This window comes from Trachurus trachurus (genome assembly GCF_905171665.1).
Source record: "Trachurus trachurus genome assembly, chromosome: 10".
NCBI lineage: Eukaryota > Metazoa > Chordata > Actinopteri > Carangiformes > Carangidae > Trachurus > Trachurus trachurus.
In genome coordinates, this window is record NC_139894.1 from 20,287,871 (window position 1) to 20,303,968 (window position 16,098).

General features: G+C 41.9%; 2 protein-coding genes across 5 annotated transcripts; one reads left to right on the forward strand and one right to left on the reverse strand.

Annotated features, from left to right (window-relative positions):
• The first annotated feature begins 547 nt into the window (after nucleotides 1-547).
• LOC310992726 (uncharacterized protein) lies at nucleotides 548-8,237 on the forward strand. Of its 3 annotated transcripts, none has more exons than XM_083980884.1 (10): nucleotides 548-750; nucleotides 1,074-1,209; nucleotides 3,603-3,684; nucleotides 5,189-5,331; nucleotides 5,455-5,590; nucleotides 5,714-5,986; nucleotides 6,077-6,352; nucleotides 6,442-6,599; nucleotides 6,673-6,789; nucleotides 7,198-8,237. In XM_083980884.1, exons 3-10 carry the CDS (start codon nucleotides 3,648-3,650, stop codon nucleotides 7,408-7,410), a joined length of 1,353 nt encoding a protein of 450 aa, XP_083837010.1. In that variant the 5' UTR covers nucleotides 548-750; nucleotides 1,074-1,209; nucleotides 3,603-3,647; the 3' UTR covers nucleotides 7,411-8,237. The 3 variants fall into 3 exon arrangements, with proteins under 3 accessions (XP_083837010.1, XP_083837008.1, XP_083837009.1); XM_083980882.1 differs by having other exon boundaries at nucleotides 1,074-1,164; nucleotides 3,645-3,684; XM_083980883.1 differs by lacking the exon at nucleotides 1,074-1,209 and having other exon boundaries at nucleotides 3,645-3,684.
• A 3,968-nt stretch (nucleotides 8,238-12,205) lies between these two features.
• LOC310993128 (uncharacterized protein) lies at nucleotides 12,206-16,012 on the reverse strand. Of its 2 annotated transcripts, XM_083981433.1 has the most exons (4): nucleotides 14,863-16,011; nucleotides 14,419-14,478; nucleotides 12,945-13,047; nucleotides 12,206-12,674 (listed from the first exon to the last, which is right to left on the reverse strand). In XM_083981433.1, exons 1-4 carry the CDS (start codon nucleotides 15,115-15,117, stop codon nucleotides 12,319-12,321), a joined length of 774 nt encoding a protein of 257 aa, XP_083837559.1. In that variant the 5' UTR covers nucleotides 15,118-16,011; the 3' UTR covers nucleotides 12,206-12,318. The 2 variants fall into 2 exon arrangements, with proteins under 2 accessions (XP_083837559.1, XP_083837560.1); XM_083981434.1 differs by lacking the exon at nucleotides 14,419-14,478 and having other exon boundaries at nucleotides 14,863-16,012.
• Between the last annotated feature and the right edge of the window lie 86 nt (nucleotides 16,013-16,098).

Genomic DNA, 16,098 nt, shown 5'->3' on the forward strand with positions numbered 1-16,098 from the left:
AACATGTGAAAACAGGGCCCAGCTTGAAAAAAAACAAACACGAAGTTTCCCTTCAATCTACATTTTGTAAAAGCCATTTGCATTACAAGCAAGTGCAACACATTATTGGAGTGAATGGGTTTTCTGGGCACTTTTGCAATACCCATATCCTGCCACTCGGGGCGCATGAGGCTTACCCTTTTTACAGTCTGGGCTTACCACGGGACCATGGATGTATTATTCCAGTGCTCTAGTCGCGACCAGTGTCTCTAGCGCCCCTATGGCAGGAACCTAGCTGGTTCGTGCCAGAGACCTGGTCGCTCCTTCCTCTCTGCAAACCGTCTTTGCTCTCTGTGCTTCCCACAGTCTATGGTACCAAAGATATTCAATAAATGTTTTATATATGGTTTTTTTTATATATGGTTTATAAACCGTCTTTGATGGTACTTCCCCAATTTGTAGATTGACACTTGGTGGCCACCATACAAATGGACAACGATACCCCGCCCTATGTGCAAGATTACATCTAGTAGGCACAGTCCGTTAATATAATACATCCATGGCACAGTCTCACGAGCAGGAGTAGTTTTTCATTAGCTTTTTCTTGCGCACACGGCTCATAGAGGACAACGGAAGCGGCCACGCCTTCTACGTTTCCCCCTGGTTTCCCCTTTGAATGTTTTTACGCCATCGCTCAGCAGATATCCTTGAAAAAACAAACACGAATAGAGAGAAGAAAGAATCAGACAAGAAATCCATAAATATTGCGCAGTGAGTAGCTGACTTCATTCAGCAGTTGGTTTTGTTTATAGTGTCGCGCTCGTTGTTCACTTTTAGTTAGGTTGTTATGTCTCAAAGTTTCTAATTTAACAGTGCTGTGCTGCGCCCCCGTCAGCAGATTTGTCACACATTCAAAAAACACTTCTACTTTCCACCTCTGCTCTATAGCCTACTTATTGTACTCGTTTTTATTTACATATTACAGCGTATTATGACAGTGTTGCATAGCTGTTATTGTCTTTTTGCTAAAGCGAGATCGAGTCCAGCTCGCGAATTTGTAATATTTTCTTCACCTTTTTATGTGGCTGGCACAGATGTTCGCTGCCACTTGAAAATCGCAGAACATGTTATAGCCTACTATGTTTCACGAATGTGACGGAAGCGCAGCATAGCTGTAAACCTAAGGTAACCAATTAAATTAGAAACCAAACACCAGGACTGATGACTGCAGTTAACCTCCTAAGGCCCAAGGAGTTTTTTTACATGCATTTTTTATTTCTCCTTGCTATTTGGGCTTATTGGAACCTAATTAGAATAAAAACTAAGCATCATCTTTTGACATGATGTACTTTTTGAGAAAAATGATGTCCACATATGTGGACTCTTGTTCCGAATTTCCATAAAACACAATTAAGTCACCTTTGTGTTATAGAATGAAAAATTCTTTATTTCCACCTTGAACACAGCAGTTTTTTTCCTGACTGCTTTTGCATGTATTAATAACACATACACACACATTTGTATGTAATATGCTAGTAACCACACTCGCTTGCAGTTAACTCTGGTGCAGCTAAAAGCTGTACAGTACATTGTACCATTGTATGTATATATTTAGTGATTGAATTGTTATTTATTACATTTAGACAATGTACAGCTTTTTAGCTGCACCAGAGTTAGCTTCAAGCTAGTTTAGTTTACTAGCATATTACATTTTACTGACATTTTAAAAATTCAAGCCTATTTTTTAGGCCTTTTCTCGAAAATTGCATATCCATAATAAAATGAGTATATCTCTGCAACCACAAGGTCTATTTGAATACTTTTGGTGTCATAGTAAAGGGAAAAAAATGAGGAATTGCTGAGATGTGTAAATTTCAGTATATCTGTTACTGGTGAAGAGTAAATGAAGATGACACACAGAAAAAATTAATAAAATTAATATTCGCCTTAAAAAAATCATATTTTTGATGAGTGCCCTTTAGAATAATGCTGATGAAGCTCAAACTCTCTATAAAATCATTGTACAACATGTGAACATTGTCTCTGCAGTGGTTGATTCTGATTAATTGAAGCAGGACAAAATTATTGAGATTTTACTACAAAATATCCAGGCGAACTTTCCAAAATGTCAATTTTTGGCACAGCTTGGAACCACCTGCTACTATAAACTATTGTTTAATCTTTATTTTCACACAATTTGGATAAACTAACTGAAAATAAATCTACTGGAACCGATTGTAAATAACTAACATAGTGGATTCAGTCTCTCTGCGCCCTGCTGCTCAGAGCAGCTTGTTTGGGTGGGGGTTGGGCTTTCAGCCTCTATCTCTGCAGCGCATTGGTCGATTCGAGTGAGTGGCGGCTCATTGTGACCATTAGAGAGAGAGGAATGACGCTAGACCCAGGTCGATGTGATTGGCCGCACTGGCAGCCATGTGACAGCCATGAACCAATCAGATCAGCAGATCCACGTGCAGGCCAACGTGGGGTTGTATGCGCTCCGTCAGGCTCCGTGCAGGGTCCTAGAGCCGTCGGGTTTCGGCCAGGCTGGTTCAGATGTAAACACTAGGCAGAGTTCAACTGGAAATATTGTGGATTTACCCATAACACAACCTTTTCACGGCAAAACAGCAAAGGTAAGAGCAAATGTACGACCATGTTTTGGCCACGCAGTGTCTGTGTTTGCTCGACTTTGCTGGTTGTTGTCTTCTCCCTCTGCCTGCTGCTGTTAGCTTCTGTGTTAGCCGCGGTTGTTGAGGGACGCCCCGATGTTGACGTTCAGATGAGGTCGCTGATGTGTTTTGCATAATGTACAGTTGTATACGAGCCAGAAATGTGGCGACTGGGTCCACACAGAGGTGCTTTATGAAGTTTGATGTCTAGTTGTTTGTTTGAGTAGTGTTTGGGCTGTGTTTGGGTCATATAAACATGTTTTTTTACACGTTGTAGCCCAGCTTCTGCTGTTTAATTTGACATACACTATAATATGACCATATTCTTTCATAATCAGTGCACTGGGGGCTCTGTTATTGTTATGCATGTCTTCAAGTCCCCCAAATGGGGGGACTCTGGATTTTAACAGGTTTTAACCCAACTGATCTATGTATGTATATGTATTTAGTGATTGAATTGTTATTTATTACATTTAGACAATGTACAGCTTTTTAGCTGCACCAGAGATACTTTTTTTTCTCATTTTACATGTGTGCATGTTTACAAGCATTTTAGCTGTTTCGAGGAGCTTCAGTCCATAAGTACACATATGTGTACTTCACGTTTAGCGACATGCTAAGTTCTTATTTTTACTTTTTTTTTCCCAAATTTGCTTGTCATAACAAATGTCCAACACTCCTATAAATATCTAAATAAGAATAAGCCATAAAATAAGACAGGACTTCTTACCTGGTCGATGTTTGTGTATGGAGCGGCCACTTGAATCTTCCCTTGTGTTTGCCGCCATATTGAATTTTTACCGTAATATGCTTGACTCTTCTGACACCACCAGATGGCAGTGTAAGTGCCCAAGTATGTGTCCACAACACCCCCAATTCAGCAGTGAACACAAATATGGACATAAGAGCTAAAAAGTGCTGTCCACGTATGTGGCCGCTAAGCCCTAAGAGGTTAAAGCATGGTTGATAGCCTAATTGTTTTTCTCTCTGCAGGACATGTTACTGTTCATAACAGTTTTCAGCCTCTTCATTGGTGAGTAGAGCTACAGGCTTTTAGAGCATTTTAAGTCTATGGTTTCGTGCCATTCAATTCGTTTTGTTTTTTTTCTCCAATTTATTTATTTATTTTTAGTATTTATTTCTTCATGTGTTGTGGTGTGTGACATATATTCATCCATTCCCTTAATCATTTGTTCCTGCTGCAATCGTTTTATATAACACTTGTTAAAATGTATTTTTGTGTTCATCTTTTTTGTCATTGTTGTATGAGCTACTGGACTAACGTGAATTTCCCTGCTAGGGATGAATAAAGTATTCTCTATCTATCTATCTATCTATTCTGGTAGCCGTTCATTAGTCTCAGAGTTCATATTATTTCGTTTTTATAGCCTTAAAAATCCCCCTTAACATTTTATTAAGAAGAGTTCCTTATAGCCACACCAAACTTTGTAGGATTGAAAACAAAATCCCTCCCTCCCCTCTAATTAACAACATTAGATGGATTTGCACGATAATTTACTTGTAGCAGAAAAAATATATAGGCTACATTGCACAGGTATACATAATTGTTCCTCAATATCTCTATTACTATTGAAATGTGTCATACGAAGTGCAACAAATAAAGATTAAACATGTGAATATGATGTTCGAACAGAGAGCATTTGAGACGATAATTGCTTTGCCTCTAAGGTCCTCATCATTGAAAATTAATACAAATATCTGACAATCTTCATTCAATTTTAAATATGCGAAATTTAACTACTCAATTAGCCTAACTGTAATTTATATCAGAGTAAAAGCAGCTTATCTCCATTGTGGAACATAATTATATCTTCAAAAAAATGTAATCAGGTTTCTGCCTATATCATAGTAGTGAGACGGCCCTTTTTAAAAGTCACAAATTGCCTTTTCACAAATGCTGATAACTTCTTGAGCTCTGTCCGTGGGCTGCTTGAATGCAAAATTCAACACAATAGACCACTCCATTCTTCTTGACACACTGAGAAATAGGGTGGGCATATCTGGCAGCACTGTCCTGGACTGGTTCACAATACACTAGTCAAACAGGAGTTTCTGTGTTCATGCTAATAACTTGAGGTGATCTTTCTCCTCACCCTATGGTGTCCCTCAAGGGTCAGTTCTCCGACCATTTCTGTTCTCCATATACGTACATGCCCCCCCCCCTGGTGATGTCATCCACAGCAGGATATCTTTTTTACTTTTACGCAGACAATTCTCAGTTATACCTCCCCATAAAGTCCAGGGACTTCAGTGATGCTGACCTCCCTACATCACTGTTTAATAGACATTAAAAACTGAATGTCAGTCAACTTCCTACAGCACAACTAACGATTTGTTGATTCTGTTATAAAAAAAAGACAACCTTGGTGTCATGTTTGATAGCAGCTTGTCTTTTGTACAACCATGTTTTTATCACCTCAGAAATATCACGCTAAATAGGTAAATTTTAAATTTACATTTGCTTTAACATGCTCTCATTCACTGTCTCTTCCTCTCTTGTATCTTTCTGATTGAAGGTCCATCTGCTGAAATTGATCGGAAAGAAGCGTGCTATGGCAACACTTTTACAATACCATTAGATCATCCCCCCATTTTCAATGGAACGCTGTACTTCACTCCCACTAGAGGACGCAGGAGGGTGTTAATAGAGAACAAGCAGGTAGAGAGTTCCTGCTGCTGCAGTTTTAAAGCGGTGACATTTATGTAAGGCAAGATCTTGTTAATGTCAAGTTCATAAATCATGAATTGGACAGTAAATGTTTGTTGTCTTTGTTGTTTTGAGGTAAAGGACCCACGCATCAAAATTGGTTATATCAATGCTGTTTTGGAAAATTTGTCTGAAAAAGATGAAGGAACATTTTCTATGTCTATGGGTGGTGGTGATCGCAGCTCTGATATCATCAGATTGAAAATTAAGGGTGAGTATACTACACTTCTGTTTTACAACTGCATATTTAAATACAATTCAATTAGAAAACCTTTGTGGTAAGAGGTATTGTGCAGTATAACTCCTTGTTGTTTTGTTCTGTATGTGTTTGCAGATTGTGCTTCGGGTATCACCGGGTTATATGGGTCTGAGGTCAGCTTTCATATTCAAAGGCAGATTGAATACATTGAATTCACACAACTTGTTAGAAAAGACCTGACACAGGTTGTGTGGAATCGCACGGACCCCGAGACATATAAGGGAACCAGAGGAAACATGCGGGGTAGTACCTGGGAGATAAAGAGCGTCACTCCAGTTGACAACGGCTTCTACAATTTCAGGAAGAAGGACAACAGTTTGCTGTCGAGGAGACAGTTAACAGTATATGGTGATGTTAAGAACTTGATTGAAGCTGCGTAGTAGATTATATGCAGTGTATTTGACTAAATGTTCTGATATAATCTGCTCTTCACCACAGGGCGTAATATGGACTTTGATAAGAATGAGAATGAGCAGCTCGTCATCAGGTATGAGTTTTTTTCCCCGGGAAGAGTGACTTTTACCCCTAGAGGGACATCTGAACCTGGAACAATATGGGAAGGTGACTGGTGGAGTGGACAATTTAAAGGGAGGGTTGACGCCACTGATTATTACTTCGCAATTGACTCTTTGGAAAGCACAGACTCTGGTATCTTTGAATTCAGAGACCAGGATGGATACCTGGCCTTGACTGTGGATTTGGAAGTAAACAGAGGTGAGGAATATTTCATCTTCGTCTTCACAAAAGGAGAAACATGTGTAAAAGATTGTTACTAACATGCCAACATCTCTGCGCCCTTACAGTTATTCCTACATCTGTGTACATTGGTGTTGGTGTTGGGATTATCATTGTGGTGATTATCTGCTGTTGCTGCATGAGAAAGTGCTGTTGTAAAAAGAGCTCCTCTAAAAGGAGTGAGCCAGCTCCTCAGAGGGCTGAAGCAAGTGCCACAAATTACTATGTAAGTATCCCCTAAAATGGACATTTAGACCAACATGTGTTGCAATTTTTTTACATCATTATTTCAATTACAGGCTGACAGACCACCAGCAGTGCTGCCTTACTCTGCTGTGCCTTCTTCATCTTCATCCTATCAGCCAGTGAATCCCCATGTGTCTGTAGAACATGCAGCTACTTCCCGTGGGCCACAAGTAGGTGTCATACGAAACGGCTTAAAAGTTTGACGTGCAGAGTATAAGGTGCGCTGAATGGCTAAAGATAGAGAACAAAAGAGACATAAAGAAAAGGCTTTAAGTAAAAAAAAAAATCTTCTGATCTCAATGACAAAAATAATTAATTCAGAGAAAGATGTATAGGAGTTTAAAAGACAACCACAATGCTGATGGGGAAAAAAAACACGCACCATTATTTTCACATACAGATAATACCATAAGTACACCAAACATAATGCCTCTTAGTTTGTTTTTCAAAATACCATTAACTAACAGATGGATTGTGGATTTGGAGTTCAGTCAATCATGCAAACATTCCCATGTTTTAAGTTGCATTGAACTTATGGACCATTTTTTCATTGCATTCAATTTTGCTTTTTTGTTCAGGCTGCAACCATAGGAGGTCAAGAAGGTGCTACAGTTGCAGGAGGTCAAGGATCCTCTGTAGCTGTTCCCTCATTCAACACTGATTGTCCCTCTGTGGACCCTGCCCCGACATTTGAGCTGAAAGGACTGCACTTTCTCTCTGCTTCTCCCCTCAACTCAGGCTCAACTTCTGCTGCTGACGTTTATAACTCAGAAAAACTCAACTTTCTGTAAGGCGCACTGATAAATTCAAGTAATGCAGGGAACACACTTGGAAGACAGCCATTTCACTCCTTGACTCCTCAGATACGCACAGTAAAACAGCTTTGGCTTGACAACTGACAGTTCGTTTTTAGGTAGTGGTTGAAAGCAACCGGCAGGGTATTTAAAACCAGTATTAACACAGATTTTCTTTTTTAATCAGTCGATAAATGTAGTTTTAGCGTCTTTTTCTCTTTTTTTCTGATATTTTTTGTACAAAGGAGGAAAAGGCATCCTAAATGTAAAAAACAGCTGGGGTCCAAGAGCAAGAACTTAAGTCAATCTGTGTTGTGTGGAAAAATGTATTGTACCATAGAGATATGTTGTGTTTTTTGTTTTGTTTTTGTTTTTAAGTATATTTTTTGCCTTTATTTGATAGCCCACAGCAGAGATAGACAGGAAAGGGGGAGGCAGGGAGAGGGGGAATGACACGCAGGAAAGGGCTGCCCGACGCGGGACTTGATAGGTTGTGGTTTAAATAAATAATGTCTACTGTTACAGTGCCATGGTGCTGTACTGTGAGGGATTGAAGTGAGTCTGTAGCAAGTTTTTGAGACTGGCGAATCAAACTGACCTCAATATTCATGTGGCTCAAAACACAAAACTCAGTGATTTATACCACTATTGCTTTGCCTTAGTTACTGTTAAATGCAGTTTTTTAAAAATATTATTTTTAATGATTGTTTCGAACATGTCCCATCAGACAACATGTCGATGTGGTTTTCTATTGTTAATTCTTGAGAAACTGTGTGATATGTTTTAGACTTATTAAAAAGTAAGTCATTTTCATATGTTTGTGGTTTGTGGATGGAGCTTCTTTGCTCCGTCTTGTGTCTTGGTCACTTGGTCATGGTGGAAGGAGTGTAAAACATGGAATGCAAATACTACAACTAGCCTATATAAATATTTTTCCAAATGTTTGACATCATGATTGTGATTTATAAGAAAATATTGGGTACAAGTCCAAAATAATATAAGATTCATCGTCTGTGGATCATAGCTTAAAAATGCCCACCCCTCATTTGAGATCCTATCTCTGGTGTTTACGAGTTGGAGCACAAATTTCAGGCATAGGCCTACGTCTTTATAATAGTAGCCTAGTAGTAATCGGTCGTAACTTGTCCTGCTGCAAAAGGTGAACCCCTCAAGTCATCAAATGTTTTTTTCTATTATGCGGCCCAAGACAATAATTTGTGTGGAAAAATAAGACCAACTCTTGGTGCCACGATTATAACAAAGCAGCCTTTCAGCAGTGGGCTGAAAGGATGTCTGGCAATGTTCACATATACACTGATCAGCTATAACCTTATGACCTCCTGCTTAATATTGTGTTTGTCCCCCTTGTGCTGCCAAATACGCAACAAAGTGCGACGCACTGTGTACTAGAACCAGCATGAACTTCTTTAGCAATTTGGGCAACAGTAGCTGGTCTGTTGGATCGGACCACACAGGCCAGCCTTCGCTCCCTACAAGCATCAATGAGCCTTGTCATCAAATTTAGCAATTCAGCAAATACTTGACACTCCTGTTTCAGATTCTCTTGATCCAGCTCCATGTATCATTGGCGTCAGTGTGGCTCTCATCATGCTGCTGGTTGTCTGCTGCTGCTGTGTGAGGATGTGCCGCCAAAGTGGACAGCCCTGAGACTGCTGCTGCTGAACCTGCTATGCATTAGAACAGGGTGAACAACACATTAGAGCTACTTTAAACATTGTGTGTGTGTGTGTGTATATGTGTGTAAAAGAGTGAAAAGTCCCGCTTTTGAGATGGTACATTCTTATTGTGTGTCTGTTTAATCCAAACTGCAGTATGAGCATGAGCCTGTCATCTTCAATCTTGTGTAGTGTGTGTTTTGTCTCCTTTTTGGTCTGATCTAAGAATTGCTTTGTGCTATATGTATCCAAATAACTCAGTTAATTATTTTGCATGAATATTCTCCATGTTGCACGTATACTCAGCAGTAGGTGCAAACATCTATTTAAGACTAATCGGGCAGTTTTGCATCAGTATGAGAGCCTGCTGCATGTGTGTCTTCTTCTCCACAGGTTGTGGCTTCAACAGAGCAGCCGGACGCTCCAACTCAAATTTGTGAATTCAGCTCTGTGTGACATTAAACGAGAAGTTTGAAATGGGGAGTGGGGGGCGTTTATGGGATTAAACAGTGAATCACGACTACACAGTTCGACCTCCACACAAAGCCAAGATAGCTGTTTCTCCCCGTTTGTGTTGCAATTAAGATGAGGAAAATGCAATAGTGCCTTTGTACACACAAGCAGCCAACCTAACTAGTCATGCTGCTCATTGTGCATCTTCTTGTAGCGGGTTGAAGAGTTTTTGAAATGAAAGGAGTGCCAGTCAGCCTCAAGTAGGATAATTAGTAAATGTTTCAATATTCCATATGTACACTACACACAACAGTTGAGATGTTTTTTAACGTTTTGATAATCCATTTATGCCTTTTTTATGATTGTTGTGTGAATATAATTGGGAGTTTTAGTAAAGTTTTTAGAGCTTGAGTCCACATCCTGTCAGTATTTTAGCGAATTTGACCGTTGCATCAGTTGAATTAAACTTTCTTGCACAGTTGTATTTGTCTTGTCTTGTTTTTATGTCCTCATAGACAATATGATGTATTTATGATTCTGTGACAGCACTTCAGCTCCACCCACCAGACATGTCCCTGCACAGCCAAAAGCTCATCCAGGCAGATACATTCCTGACACCACACCAACTGGTTCACAAAAGAAACTTGGCTGTGCAGAAGGTAAAATACGACTCAGCCTTTTGTCTGAAGAAAAAAAAAAAACGAGTCATTAATCTCACTATGCTTGTGTTGTGACGGCCTGAGCCACACAGGGGGGCAAAAACACATCACCAAATAGAGTTACCAAATATAACCTAAAACATGTAGGCTATCCTTAACTTGCTTTCCATTGTGTTTCTCAATTGCAAAAAAAAGTTTAATTTAATTAATAGTTATGGATTTGGGAAACAATTTTTTATGACAATTTTCAGCTCCAATGATAATTGCATCAAACGAGTGGAATTCAGGAAATAAAATCCAATCACTGAGGTGGTAGTACTAGAGGTAAAGTCAGGACCTAAGAAAAAAAAAAGATAATACAGCCACAATGAAATCTATCTAATCTGCCAGAGACACAATCAGTGTGAGGAGAGAACACCAGTATGTGCAAGTTTGATGTAATTTTCTCTTTTATCTGCCTAATTATGAGGTGCGGAGCAATTAACTCACCTCAGAGGTGATTTGTTCCCACACATGTCATCTTTTACACATTCAGACCTGGATCTTAATCAGCATTTACTCTGGCTTTCATCTCTGGCCACCTGACGAATTTAGGTCCCTAACATCCATTTATGAGCTCCACCACCTCCCGAGGGAAGCATCTGGTCCTTTAGTGGCTCTATGTCCCATTTGTCCACCAGCATGTCATTGGCTTTGTCATGTGTCTCTGTTTTTTTTTGTTTTTTTAGAGCTTTTTAAAGAGAACAACTGCCTGCGAACAAAAACAATGTGCTGAAAGACGCTACAGTGCTGCGGAGAAGGAATAATTTCCTGTGGTTTTGTCAGTAAAAGCTGTACCTATCAGTCAAGTTATTATAAACACATGCCAGCTAAATTCATGTACATCTTCTCATACTGAGTATTTAAGGATTTCAAAGGGATCACTCACTCAGTCAGTCACTGTTATTATTTGTGATGATGCAGAGAGGCGGTGACGCAGTTACTTTCACTGTGGACTCATGTCCAGCCCACTTGGCCTGCTCCACTACAGTAAAAGTGAGGGAGTGAAAATGAGGGGAGAGTGAGGGAGCGAGCGGGCAGTAATGATAGCTCTGGCAATGAGGTCAGGCTGTTCCACTTGGCTGCAGTGGCAGTGGGGGTGCACATTGTTGGTGCGAACCTAAGGATCAAAAAAGCTTCCAGCTGACTGAGCAGGAGTGAAGTATCCAGAGGGAGGGAGGGAGACAAGTCAAGAGGCCACAGGTCAGCCTGGTGCTGCGGACACCACTTTGGTCACAGTGAGTTGAAACTGAGAGATCGAAAATGAGATTGGCCACTTGATGCTGGAGTATTTCAACATGTTGATGAAGAAATAACAATCTTAAGACACAGATATTTTTAGTCAGGCCAGCATCACGGCTGCTATAAAGAGACTTGACCAGTCTGGGAAACAGTCAACAACTTTAGCTCTGCACTAAATCAGATACAGGCAAGACTGAAAACCCTAACCCACAGCACGGATCCGAATGACTCAACAGCTCAAAAGTTCAAATATTTCAACATGTATGAGATGAGCTGAGACTGAACTGCAGATGTGTGTAATTTCCTGAAAACATGATGATCTCCTCACTTTTTTTAAATCCATGAACTGCACTACAGCCCCATGTATACTTAAAGTGCTGATAAATGAATGGTGGTATGTTAACACCGTTGCAACAGCAAACTTTATACTGTATGTGCTCTGTATCTACATCTTAGTACTGTGGCCTCCCATCAAACGGTTCTGGGTTCGAATCCCGGATCTGGGGCCTTTCTAAGTAGAGCATGCATTTCCTCCTGTGTGCAGTAGGGGGGTGAATACTCTAAATTGTCCCTTAGTTGTGTGCTTCTAAGTATTGGCCCAGTAATAGGCTGGATTGGCTCCAGCCCACTGCGCCACTCCACAGAGAGGCCACACAGACAACGGGTGGATGAAGCGTCTTCATGAAGGAAAACAATAAAATCAATCCAGATTAAAAATCCCAGAGATTTATTTATTTGCTTAAAAGTTTGACACTCATATAGAAACCATTCATGTTACTATTTACTTATTTGATATTACCACCACCACCTGTGTCCATCTTTTCTCCATCCCATCACTATTCCCCTTTCCTTTTCTCCACCGCCTTTACTCGGCCCTCCAGGGAGCTCAGCCGGTTCTCCACTCCGCTCGACTTTTCAGAGGCAGAGGTGAGCAGGGTCAGCAGGACACATACCAGCACCAGGCCGGCCAGTCGGACCGCCGTGGTGTCCGCGGAGGCGGTCTTGTCGGTCACCATCAGTCCGAAAAGCCAGAGTGCCAGGGCGGTTCTCACAAACCAGAACACCCGCCTCACCACCGCAATCAGCAGCCGGAGAACGATCTTCAGCACCCAGTAGCCGATGAGAGCCAACAGACCCCACTGGGCGACGGCTGTCACACCCTCCGGAGTGAATCGGGGCAACGTCAGTGCAGCTGTGGAGGAAGGGAATCCAGTTTAGGTGTAGTTTCAATAAAGAGCAGACGTTGGCACATACAGCAACTGGAGTAAACACTGATTTATAAAGGAGTGGCAGAGAGATTGCCCTCAGGGAGAGACAGGTCTGCATATTTCCACTCACACTTGAAACTTTCATTGCCACAGATTGTTTCTTACTCCTGCAGACACTTCACAGAGTTAGGGTTCATTTGCACAGGGACATAAACAAGGATAAGCACACACACAGGGGCCTTCATGGTACCCACCATCGAATCCTGTGACCTTCAGGATCTCTGTGACATAAACAGCGATGACGTTCAGGCCGCTGGCAGCTCCTTCAGCCAGGAAACGGATCACCATCTCAAGAAACTGTGCGCAGCGTGGAGAAAAGGGTGGAGACACGTTTAACTTGGTTATTATTGTGTGAGGTAACAATGGAGAGAGGTCGCATTGTGACCGCATTAACAATCATGCAGAGAATAGGTGCGCATTCATGGACACAGTCCAGCGTGCAGGCAGCGTGGTTCATAATGCATGTGTATAAAACAGCACGACTCATTTGCAGCGACCGCTCGTACGAACTCCCAAGTGCTGCTGAGCTGCACCTTCTGAAGTGTTGTATTGTTAACTTGGACAAACAGCTGCATGAGGGACAGCTGGACAGCGCCACTTGCTATTCCTGTAATGTCTATTCACCTCCCCCCAAATCTCTCTGTCTCACAGAGAGCAAAGAGAGAGTGAGAGAGTGAGACAGTATAGCCTTGTGCAGCAAGGTCAAGGGTAGCTCAACAAGTTGGACAAGTATCTTATCTGCACCTGTTGCGCTACACACTGGCACATAAGTGAGAACTGTCCAATATGTCAGAGCATGAGTCAAGCATCTGTCACTCCACATCATCGTGTGTGTATTAGCCTACTTGAAAAACACTTAATCATTAAATGTTTACATGTTTCTATGAGGCTCACTTTATGTTCATTTTAAAGGCCGCAGGTGTTTTAGATGTTGTGCTGCAGCAGCTTATAACAGACAGTAGGCCTACAGTTGTATTTTGTTCATTTTTCAACCCTTTACACCTGAAAATACTGTGATCTAACTACCATTAATGCATAAGCGTGCACATCCAGGTCAGGAGACCGACAGACAGGACACCTGCACACGGCCCTGACAGCTCCCAGCAAAGTTCAGAGACGTCATCCAAATATGTTGAAGAAATGTTGTCCTACTAGGCTGCATTACATTTTACTGGCAGCTCGCAGTGCAGTGTGTGTGTCCTTTGTCTACCTTTTTATCTTGAGGATGAGATATGATCACAATATGACACTTTCGCTCCATTTAACTGGAATTTCTTTGCTAGAAATGATTTCACCGAAACATTCAGATGGACTAAGGCTCTAACTTCAATTTGAGGACTTGAATAGTCAATTTCCTTTCCAAGGATCATGCACACACCCTATCTTTTGCATTCAGAGTTGCCAAATTGACTCACCGTCCAACTATTTCGGCGCACTTATCAGCTCACCACACGTATACAGACTCGTATCACCACAAGCTCACAGGTACGGTGGCCTCACATGCAAATATCTTCACGTACAAGCACACATATGGCTAGTTCCTGACTAACAGCCATGCTTCTACTCTCTGTACTAACTAACACCACCCACATGAGCTAAACAGAAACACAGGAGAGGACTCTGTCAGGTCAGACTAGATGGAGAGAGACACCCAGGTTGGTTTCTTACCATGGCCCCTGTATAGATGTTCTCCTGACCAAGCAATGACTCAAGATACAACACAGCACTCTGAGGGGGGGAAAGGGAACCACAGCAGGGTGGAGGCAGGGGGGGACGGGACAGAAGAGAAGTGTGTGTAACAGAAGGATGCACAGATATAAGGAGACATGAAATAAGGGCAGAGAAGATGAGGGGATCAGGAGGGAGATTAACAAGTTGAGGGGGCATGAGGAGGGGAATGTGTGTGAAGGGTGTAGATAGGGATGAGAGTTGAGGAAGGAAAATTAGTTATCAGATACAGTGAAGCATTGATTAAGAGCAAACAGTGAAGTTAGACTACAGTATATTAACAATTAAAGAAAAGAGATGAATGTAAAGCCACTTCCTGGAGCAGGAAGGAGGAGTTGTTTTTGTGTAAGCCATTAGTGCATCCTCCTCTGTATTGTAGCCTACCTCAGTAGTTGACCGCACCACGCTGGTTCCCAACACCGACTCCGCGTACCGCTGGACCTCCTGGCAGGTTCCCACGATCACAGTACGGAGGGTGACCGTCGGTGGGCTCCCAGTCCCCCCACCGCTCGGCTTGACCGGCTCGGCTTCGGCTCCAGCCCAGCCCAGGGTCAGAGCCAGCACCAAGACAGAGATGGTGAGGAAAGAGCGAGCCATGGCACATCCACCGCGCCCGGAGCGAGACGCACAAAAAGTCATAGTTGGGAGGTTTACGAGTAAATGGAGGAGAAAAAAAGATTGTGCTTTAAAAAAATATGTACTACGTGTGCACAGGTTGAAGGCTGCAGGTTGAACAGCTCGTGTTCAGTGTCTCAGACGGGATTGTAAATCACAGACTTAAAAATGGCTCCTGTTGAAAGCAGTCAGAGGTTACAGAGCGTTTTTAAATCAACATGCTCCAGCTCACAATAAAAAAAAGGAAGGAAATTACAAGACCCCCTCAACAGCTGTTCAAAATGCTAAAGCAGAGATCGATCCAAGTGTCCGGTTTGCAAATTAAGACTAAAGTGTCTTGGTATGAAAAGGAAGCACCGGCCTCTCTAAATGATCCAAGTATTTAATTATAAACTTTGGCAACGCTGCAAATATTCACAGTAGGACCGCTCCGCTCAGTCAAGGACACTCCAGCATTTACAGTGGCTATATTTGGTAAGAACCCGTTAAAGGCTTAGATCCAGTAGTGGCCGAGACAGATGATGATGATGTTGATTCTTCAGGGCGCAGCGGGAAGTTGTGAATGAGACCACTACAAAAAAAGACGCAGAAGCAGAAACGTTTCTCCAAAACTTTATCTCCTTTAGGCGCAAAAAGAAAACGTTGGCGGAGGCGCGGTGACGCTGAGCCGAGCACGAGTCTGTTAAAGCCTCTTATTTCTGCCCTGAGCCGCACACCAGTAAGGTTTGGACTTCCTTTGTCTGTGAGCTTGCATCAAAAGCACTAATGCGGTGGATTATGTTGCTCAATCTTTTTTTTTCTTTCTTTAAAAAAAAGAGCCCCCAATTGTCGCCGTTCCCATATGGCACTCCCTTCCTTCTAGCGTTTCTAACGACTGTTTCCAAAGCGCGCACACGCATGCATACACGTCGGGAAGAGGAGGAGGAAAACGAAGAGGGGGAGGAGGAAGAGGAGGTCGCTGTGCACGGGGGATAAACAGAGATTTGCACACTGGGACTTGTGGTT